This window comes from Tiliqua scincoides, chromosome 1 (assembly GCF_035046505.1).
Source record: "Tiliqua scincoides isolate rTilSci1 chromosome 1, rTilSci1.hap2, whole genome shotgun sequence".
In the NCBI taxonomy this organism is placed as follows: domain Eukaryota; kingdom Metazoa; phylum Chordata; class Lepidosauria; order Squamata; family Scincidae; genus Tiliqua; species Tiliqua scincoides.
Window position 1 is genome coordinate 279,614,221 of NC_089821.1, and position 10,114 is coordinate 279,624,334.

Genomic DNA, 10,114 nt, shown 5'->3' on the forward strand with positions numbered 1-10,114 from the left:
TATCAAGGCCATATCATCCACGTACAAAAGTAAAGGAATTTCCACTGAACCTAATTTGGGAGAATGCGCATCGAAGTTAGCTAAAAAGGGAGCCAAATCGTTGGTAAAGACATTGAACAAAGTTGGTGCAAGACCGCACCCCTGTTTGACCCCTTGTTGATTGGAATTGGGGCCGAGTGGCCACCCCTCGGAGATAGTTTCACTTGGCAAGAAGTGTTTGCATGAAGGGCACAAATTAATATTAATAGCCTTTTGTCCAGTCCCATCTTCCCAAGTTTATCCCAAAGTCTATCTCTATCTATGGAGTCAACGGCTGACTTTAAATCTAAAAAGGCCATGTAAAGTTGGGATTTATTTTGAATCCTTTGTTTAGAGATTAGATGGGATAATATCGCACACTGATCAATTGCGGACTTGTTTGGCCTAAAGCCCGCTTGCTCTGGGCCTATGATGTTATGATCAGAAATCCAGGCCGAGAGTTTCTTCAGTAGATGGGAGGCATACATTTTCCCTGCTAGGTCTAAAAGGCTGATTGGCCTGTAACTGGGGGGAAGTTTTTATCACCTTTTTTAAAGATGGGAACCAAGATGGATCTAGTCCAGGTGTCTGGAAATACCCAAAATTTATCAATTCTAGTGAATAGTTCTGCAATTATTGGGGCCCACCATTCTGGTGCTTCTTTATAAATATCAGGGGGAATTGAATCTGGTCCCGCTGCTTTACCCTGTTTTAACTGATTGATGAGTGAAAGAACTTTGTCCACAGAGACTGCAGGCCAATCTGGGATATCTGACGGGAGTGGCATGTTAACGATGGAAATAGGTTTAAATTCATCAGAAAAGATTGATTTGAAACGTGCCCCCCACGTTTTGGCAGGAATTGCTGTGAAGCCAGCTGAGGCTTTCCATGGTCATTTAGTGAGCTTCAGGACTGAGTGATGTTTTGTACCCACATCTCCTCAAGTTGGAATCTTCCATGTTAGAGCTCTTTAGCACTGCTGAGGTACTGTTTTTCCACAAGTAGGATTGAAACAAGACATTCCATACTACACTTACGATAGTGCTACATTATCTAGCAATGCCCTTCCCCATGGCCAAGAATCAGATCATTTCACAATGTTTGCTCACAAGCACAGCAAAAGGTCCCCTGTCATTTTAAGTAAAAGATCCCTGCTTTCAGATTTTTCCCATTTTATTGCCTCCTGCACAGCTGGGAGATTAGTGATGATTGCCCCTTAATTGTCATTATAAATTAGCATAAGCATCCCTGGGGAGGAGAGTTTTAATTACTACTAATTGAATCCCTCCCTCCAAAGTCAGGAACAGAGACAAATGAGAGAAGGTGAAGGAAAGACTAACTAATTCCCCAAACATCCTGAGCAGGAAGCAATAACAGGGACAGAACCATCAAACAGGAAGGTTTTAATTACAGATACAGTTTCCCCTGCAAACTTCAGTAGCATCTTGTTATCACTGGGCAGGATGGTGGGGTAATTGTGTTCTATCATAAAAAAAAATGGCAACAAATGAAGTTTGAAGAAACACGGGAGGACAACATGGAGCAGATTAGAATGTGACAATTTAGATAATGACACCATCTGCACTGTGCATAAGAAGTGAGTGAAACTAGACCGCATGAATAAAAATATCCTCTTTGCTATCTGTATATTTCTCCAGTTGTGAGACACAGAGCCCAATCCTATTCTTCCCCCTTCCAGTTGATGCAGTGACACCGAAATGGCTACCACTGCATCTTGCAGAGGGCAATTGCGGAGATTTCCTCCAGGTAAGGGAACCATAGTTTCCTTACCAAGGGGGGGGGGGCCTACCTGGACCTGGCTAGCTAAATAGCTGGTGCAGGTCCAGATGGACCCTCATTTCTGGATCAGGTTCTGGAAGGGAGTTAAGATTTGGTGACTGCTGCACCCACTGAACTCTCCTCTTTCTGGACTTAATCTGTCCACCCTCTGCCCCATTATTATGTTCTTTCACCCTCCCGCACCCCTGTTTTCCCTCCCACCACCCATCCGCTTCTCCACCACCTTACCTCCATCAGCGGCGGTGTCCAGTTGCTCTGGAGCACACAGGAAAGCTCTGTCCTTTCCATTGGTGCTCCAGCAGCATGCAGCTTTGTGCACTTCCAGAGTGCACCTCTTACAACTGGCGCAGACAGCTTTGTAACAGTCAGCAGCAGCAGAAGAGGTGTACTGTTGTTGGGCTGACAGTTGCTTAACAAACTTCCTACAAAAAAGGAGGTTTTTGATCCAGGGTGGAAGAGTCCTTTCCTACCCCATGAAGTTTTAATAGCTGCCTTTTAAAGTAACCAGGCATCTTTGTCTCCTTGACAGAAGTATGAATAACTCCCACGCACCCACCCAAAAATAAAGGTATCAGCCTCTCTAAACTGGCCTTCCCAGTTGAGCAAAAGTGGTTGAGCTAAAATGCAGCTGACCTGGTCAGGCAGTTGGCACCTCCCCAAGTACTCTTGTAACCGTGGTCACCAAAACAGATTGAAACTGATCTGACAGATGTGCAAAGGAAGCTTTTGACACGGGGAACCTCCAAGCCAGAAGGAAAATGTTTTTATCAGCAAACGGTTTTCCTGACATGCCACTATGATCTGTAGGTGATTGGGAGCCCCAAGGTGAGCAGCAATAAGAACTGTCAGCACCTAGGACAGCTCCACAGAGAAGGCACAGGGTACCTGACATCACCATGACTACCTTCAATGAGACAGGTGTGACTGAACAAAACTGGCACTTGAATTGTATGCACGCTGGTATTGTGTCCCCCATAATCATGCACTCATTGTGGGAGAATTCTATCAGCACTTGTTGATGAGCCATGGGAAGGAATCCTTGAGAGCAAATCAGTTACTATTGACCTCTCACCCTTCCTTCAAATTGCTCAGGGTTCATGTATGGTTCTTCCTTTTCCTCAGAGGGACATTTCTGTCCCTTTCAGCAGACAGACACTGCTGGGACACAGGCAGACATGGGAAGTCTGCTGGAGGAGGGACTAGTGTGACTTTCTCTAAGAAGGGAGCCACAGATTGCAGTGAGCATGTGTTTGCAAATCCCATGTGGGATGATTCTCACTGATGTCACTCATGGAATGCATTTTGCTCCAGAAGAAGGCACATAGGGGAAGCTCATGTGACAGTTCTGATGACATGAACATTGACCATACTGAGAGAGGGCTAAGCTGTAGGGCCAAATTCTTCATGGAAAAAGTGGGTTTTAATGGGCGATTTGAAGGCCATGAGCGAGAAAGTGCTCCAGGAGGCAGTTCTAGGTACAAGGGGTGGAGCCACTTCAGGGAACTGGGACCTTTATGTGTGAGGATGGTGCAGCTGCGAAGATCACAGGCAGGAGTGCAGCAGGACAGGAGAGCTGAGCAGTGGGCAGGCAAAGATATGGAGGGCTAAGAGTTAAGGAGCTTGTGCTGGACTATGCAGGGTGTTGACTGGCATGCGGCTCTCCTAGGTTCCAGGCCAGGGGTCTTTTCCAGTCCTACCTGGAGATGCTGCTTGGGACTGAGCTTGGGACATTCTGCAGGAAAACCAGGTGCTCCACCCTCTGGGCAACAGGTGAACTTTGGTTCCCACCTCCTCCCCCACAGCTTACTTGGCTGGCTTTCGCACTGGTGCGGAGCTCCCTCGGTAGCTCTCCACCTCTTCCAAAGACCATTCACTCTGAGCAAATGGTGTCCGGAGTATGAGCTTTTCATATTCTGTATATGTCTCTTTTGCGATGCTGTCCAGACTCTGAGACTTTGCTGCATCGGGTGACTTTTGTTCTCCTTTTTTGTTGTTATTCTTCTTTAGATAATGTCTCCTTGCATGTTCCTTTAACGAAACATTAATAAAGGGGCACACATTAATGGAAATTCCTCCAGGGCCGGAAGAAGCCTTGTATGTTTCTTCCTCTTGTGCAAATAACAGAGCTGTCTGTCTGTCTAGTATTTTCATTGAGAAAACAGCACAGGGGCAGAAATGGTTAAGGGCCCAATCCTATCCAATTTTCATGTGCCGGTGCAGCTGTGCCAATGGGGCCTGCACTGCTTCCTGTGTTGGGAAGGCAATCACAGAGGCCTCCTCAAGATATGGGAACATTTGTTCCCTTACCTTGGGACTGCATTGTGGTTGCACTGGTGATGGAAAGTGGGATAGGATTGGGCCCTAACTCCCCTACCTCACCACCATCTGGATCACTCCCCCAACCTTCACCCTTACTAGTTTAAATGCAGGACTGCCCTGGCTGATAGAGGTGTCCTACAGGAGATTTCAGCATTACCTAGATATGCTGTCAGAGGTTTAGCCTGGGCCCTTCTGCGTACAAAGCAGTTTCATTACAACAGAGCAACAGCCCCACTTCAGTTCCGCCCTCCCCCCACAGACTTGGCAAGGTTTTGCATTTGTGTACCCATGCGGACCTTGCTGAATCCATCAAATCCAGTATTCTGTCTCAACAACAGTCATCCAGATGCTTCTGGAAACTCTCAAGGAAGGAAGATGATCCTCCAAGTAACATCCCCTATTCCTTTAACAATTTTGCCTTGAGGACATAAAGACTTGCAAAGTTGGAGCCTGAGGACCACTTTTCAGGACCGCTTTTTCGCACCAAACTTTTAAGCACCAAGGCCCACTTTTTAAAATGACACTCTGTCGGGACCCACCTAGGTTTCAGAGACATTTTTAAAAAAGGAAATCTAGAAAGAAATAAAATATTTATTTTACTACTACTTACTTACTTACTTACTATTTTACTTACTACTACTATTTTTATTTATTTATCTCCCTCTATTTACACATGCTTACAAACGGCAGGAGCTCAGCTCTTTGCAGGGCACTTAGCAGCTATCTGATTTTTGAAGAGCTTCAGGACTTGGGGCAATTAGTTATTGGTTCTTTCCATCACCAATGTTTTCATTGAAGGCTCTGCTCAGCGGTATGCAACCCACCAAAAATCAGGTTGTGACCCATCACATCATGACCCACAGTTTAGAAACTGCTGGTGCAAAGGGATGAGATTGTGTTTCTTCTCTGACTCCTGCATGTCTTTTGCATTGCTTTGCATTGTATGGGTGTACAGCTCACCTTTCCATGAGCTGTAGGGGAGGAGACAGGGCAGTGTACAAAGATAAAAACTTGTGCCTTAAAATAGGAGTCCTGCAATAGCTTCAGTTACTGACCATTTAAACATAACAATATTTTCACCATCTCTGAGACACATGGCCTCCGAACATGAAGGTTCATGGCAAAGAGCTACTGGTGGGCCTCTCCCTCTTCATGAATTTGTCTAAGCCCCTTTGCAGGCATCTAAGCAGGGGGCCAGAGCCACACTTTATCACAATGTTGTTCGGTTCCTCTGTGATCTCAAGAAAATACCTTGCCCTCAGTCAGAATGGGTGGGTCCAGCTTGCTCAATGTTGGCTGCAATCCTAACCACACTTTCCTGAGAGTAAGCCCCATTGAACAAAATAGGACTTACTTCTGAGTAGACCTGGTTAGGATTGTGCACATTGTCTGCCCCAGTGGCCCCCCCAAAGTCTTTGACAGAAGCTTCCCCACCTCTGTAACCCAAGACCATTTCACCCAAAGTGGCAGGGGCTTCCCTTGAACATGAGACCTTCTGGGTATGTGTGTGTGTGTGTAGCAGGTTCAGGAGGTGCCAAGCCATATAGAGACTGTGGCATGCAGGAGTAACTAACCCTTTTCTCTGCCATCACAGTCCTAATCTAGATTGGGGGAACCCAGGACTGACTGCCTTGGGAAGGAAGCGCCCATTGTCACAAGTGGGTGCTAAGTGTGGTGTTTCCACCCACCCAAAGCACCAGAAATATTGTGATTCACCACAAAGCATGTGGCCCACCACTGAGCTCTGGCTCCTCCCATGCTTGTACTCACCGCTTCCTCCTCACTTGGAATGACATCAATGCTAAGTTCATCCAATTGCATGCAGGATTTGGGCTGGGGCTGCAGGTAGCAAGGAGGTGGGTGATGGAGGAGATAGACAAGCGTTAGCCAGTGTTTAAACAGGTCCTTCTCCTCCTCTGTGGATGTGTAAAGCTGAAGGTAGTATGAGCGTCCATTGATCAGCTTGATTTTGATGAGCTGCTTCTTAGAGTCATAGATGGAGATGTGCACAAATTTCAAAGGAAGGAGCCTGAAGGAAAGGCAAGAGGATGAAAGTGCAGAGCCCTCAGGACAACAAAGCTAGGCTCAGAATCTCTGTGAGACAGACTGTCATGGCAAACAAGCATCTGTGAAAGTCCACTCACTCACCACCATGGTTTCCCCCTACACGGTGCAGCCTTTGGAGAATGTTGGGTGAATTCTACCTGGTGCACTGGTAATGCATGCAAAGCAATGCTTAGACTCAATAGTATGAATGAACAGCACTCCATGTTAAATGATTATGCCCCAGAGTTGTTTACTATGCACAGGAGCTCAGTGGCTCAAGTTCCTTGACAAGCAAGTTGATAGTTGACAAGCAGGTTCTAGTAACCTGTAAGAGGGCTGAAGGTGCTTGGAAACCATTACCCTACTCCATTTCTGATTTCTGGGGTGGCAGAGAATTTCAAATGAATGCAGAAACTAGACTGCATGTTGAAAATCAAACCCATTGGCATTTGAGTGGCCGTGGGAATATTTGTTCTGGGGAAAAAGGAACTGTGCAATATCTGGGAAAACAGAACTGTAGCTTCTACATAGGTGCAGTGGGACTCTGTAGCCTGTCTTACCTGGTCAGCATAATTTCCTCGGGATATTGTTCTGAGGACACTTGGCTAGCAGCCGGACGAGCAATGAACATCAAGTTGGGCAATGGCAGTTTGGTGTTGGTGGAGGCAATGCCAATGATGGCCTCATGGTAGTGGTTGTGGAAGAAAATATGCTTGCCTTTCCTTGTGACCTGGAATGGAGGAAACCAAGAGTAGAACTACAATGATGGGACTTAGAGTTGTGCATTCTTTTAGCTCAACAACAGCAGATTCTATCCTGGGCTACTTTTGAAATTTGCAAGGGCCTGTGTGGTGCTCACCACTGGAAAACATAGCACCGAAAAACATCTTGCTGGTTCTGACTGAGGGTCCACCTATTCAGCCATCCTGTTTTCAACAGTGATGGCCAACCAGATCCTTCTGGGAAGCCCACAAGCAGGAAAAGACTTCCCCCGTTGCCTGTTACCCTGCAATTGGTATACAGAGGTGGACTGTCTCTGAATCTGGAGGTTATTATAAGTTCCTCTCCATCATCACAGCTTGTAGCAGCAAAGTCTGTAGGTTAATTAACCTTCTTGAGCCCCAGTCCTACAGACAGTTGCCCTAGAAACAGAGCCCAGAACCCAGAAGAGTTTTTCAGTGATTTTCAACCACTGTACTCCAAAATTCCACAGCACATCTATGACCCTTTCTCAGAACACCAACATGCTGTGGCACACCAGTTGAAAATTACTGGCCTAATGGATAAATCAGCCCTGTTTCCAGTTCTACAATATTCTTTTTGAAATGAGGTGACCAGAACTGAAGGCAGGCTTCCAAAGGCTGGCACACCAGAGGTCTGTATCAAGATGTTACAATCCCAATTATTTTCAGTTCCTTTCTTAAGAATCATCCCTAACAACAGAATTTCCTTTTTCATCACTACTGCATATTGAACTGATGTTTCATTAAGCAACGTTTTTGTCTTGGGCTGGAGAAGCTGAACTAGCTGACCTGGTCCAATACCAGTGGTATACTACAACAAGCTGTGTAAGTGGCTCCTCAGAGCTATTCTGGGTAGCAATGGCAGTGCGCAGAAGTGCACCTCTTCTGGGTCTGACCCAGCAGAGCCAGTATAATCCAGACACAATACATCCTCATGTTCCCAATTGGCAAGTGATTTGCTTAATCATCATAAAACAAATGAGATGAGATGGCAGAATTCTTCTTGGTTTTCTAGAAGGGTAGCAGGCAAGAGAGTCTTCAGCAAAAGCAATTAAGGTAAAGAGGTTTCCAACTTTCCAACCTCTTTGTTCACCATGAAAATAGCTGTGTGTGGCTGTCTGTGTGTGTATGAGAGAGAGAGAGAGAGAGAGAGAGAGAGAGAGAGAGAGAGAGACTCTGAGCAGGACTGTGAAAAGTGTGTGTGTGTTAGGGGGGTACTCTTTCTTTTGCATTGTTTTCCATGTTGAAAATGACTCCCCTCCCTTCCTAATTATTCCCAAAGTGTTTATTTTCTGCACATAGTTGCCTCAGGGACAAGCAGCCACCTTTGAGGTGCAATTTGTGGTAGGAAAGAGGTTCCAGGGAAAGGGTTAACATCTCCTTCCGCACGTTGCAATCCCAATTAGGATCATACCGACTGCAGCTGGTGCATGTGTGTGAGAAAAGAGAAGCACTCTCAGGGGTATCATGCCTCTTTAAAATACGTTCCTGTCAGCGTCCAGGTTAACCTTCAGTGTTCTTTTGTCCAGAGAGCTGCTAATAGGGAAATTCCACAGTCACACAGTCTGAAGTGGTACAGCCTAGACATAGGGTAACCACCTCATCTGTTGTTTCTATGGACCAGGTCCATGTCCATTCACCTTGCACATGCTGCCATGTGGAAGTAATCTTACTGCAACATCTGCTGGATTCTGGAATTTGCTGTTGTGAGTGACTACTAGACTGTTTGCCTCCATGCTGTTTACCTGGAGAAAGCTGCTCTCGAACATTGCCACACGCTGAAAAAGGGGGAATTCTCCTTTCCTGAGGTACTTCTGCAGCACTGTCTTGACAGGGGTTTGCGTCGGAAAGGAGAAGTCTGAGTGCAGGGCATGGAACGATCTCTTTCCTGGGCCTCCTGCAAGTAAGATGGCACAGACACTTTGTGCAAAGTAGTGCACCGCTTCTAACAGCCAGGAGACAACAGCAGCCCTTACTACAGTGGAGCTGCACAGTGCACAGTTGGCACTAGCCTGTCTCATGGCCAACCATCGTGGCTCCTCTCCCACAGGACCCTGGGAATTGTGATGGGGTTAATGAGAGCTTCCTGGTTCTGCTGGTGGAGGAAGACGGGCAGATGTTACTACATAGTCAGTTGCCCTAGAAACAGAGCCACAAAACCTGAAAGAGTTTTTCAGAAATTTTTAACAGCTGTGCTCCAAACTCCCACAAGCACACGGTTGGAACTTTTGTGGTGCACCTATGTGCAGTGGCACAACAGCTGAAAATTGCTGCCTTAGCAATTTGAGACAAAAAATATGGTCTCATAGCTTAGTGCAGCAATTTTCAACATTTTTTTTTCTCATGGCACACTGACCTCCATGGTCTTCTTCATGGTCTTTACCTCATGTGATGTCACTTCTGGTTTCTGGGAGACTCTTCCTGGTTCTGCGGCTCTGTTTCTAGGGCATCTATCCATAGCAACAAATTATCTGCCCCTCTTCCTCTGCCAGCACTAAGCTACGAGACCATAGCTCAGTTTTGGCACACTATTATCCATGATCCAATCTGTAGCTCAGAGGTTCAAAGTGTTTGGCTTGTACAGAATGGGAATTGCAATCCTGGCCTTCCCTTGCCTCCTCCTTTTCCTCTCACATGAGCACTGTAAACCATTTCTTCTCAGTGCCTCAATCTGCTGTTTTCATACTGGGGAATGAATTATTCACTGAACCTGTCCCCTCAGCCCAGTATCTACCATCCATCTCTTTCCCTGGCCTAGAAGAAACAGCATGGTAGGCCCACATTAAGAACCCTGCCAGGGACTGTGAATAAACCATGATAAGAAATCTATTATCTAAGTAAGCAACACCTGTGTGGAGCCAGTCAACGTTCACAGACAACACAACTGCCCCAGTCTCATCCATTCTGACAGGTCCTGGGCATAGCATCTGCCCCTCACACCTTGTTGAAACAAGCGTCAGAGTAGAAGAGAGTATTGCTTGTCTCTGCATCTGGTCTATGGAAGAAAACTCAGTCCTCTTCACTCCATTCCCACCCCCAGGGGCACTGTCTGCAACCTCTCAAGACAAATGGAGAAGATGCAGAAGATGATTGTGTGTCTTCTAGGCCTGTGCTATTCAAAGTGGTGGTCTACGGCAAATTTCCACGAAAGAAACACCATACCTGTGCCATGTTATTATTGCTGTTCC

General features: G+C 46.2%; 1 protein-coding gene across 1 annotated transcript; it reads right to left on the reverse strand.

The window, feature by feature from the left end:
• Window positions 1-3,621: 3,621 nt before the first annotated feature.
• On the reverse strand, window positions 3,622-8,957 carry LOC136647904 (Golgi-associated RAB2 interactor protein 6-like). The gene is made up of 5 exons (XM_066623780.1): window positions 8,939-8,957; window positions 8,672-8,823; window positions 6,744-6,913; window positions 5,908-6,166; window positions 3,622-3,846 (listed from the first exon to the last, which is right to left on the reverse strand). The coding sequence occupies exons 1-5, from the start codon at window positions 8,955-8,957 to the stop codon at window positions 3,622-3,624; spliced, it is 825 nt and encodes a 274-aa protein (XP_066479877.1).
• Between the last annotated feature and the right edge of the window lie 1,157 nt (window positions 8,958-10,114).

Bases quoted from the DNA above. Each gene is read 5' to 3' on its own strand.
- LOC136647904 (XM_066623780.1), bottom strand. The intron at 6,914-8,671 runs GTAAACAGCATG...CCTCCATTCCAG, and splicing joins TCGAGAGCAGCTTTCTCCAG to GTCACAAGGAAAGGCAAGCA. The intron at 3,847-5,907 runs GTGAGTACAAGC...GTTTCGTTAAAG, and splicing joins TTCCAAGTGAGGAGGAAGCG to GAACATGCAAGGAGACATTA.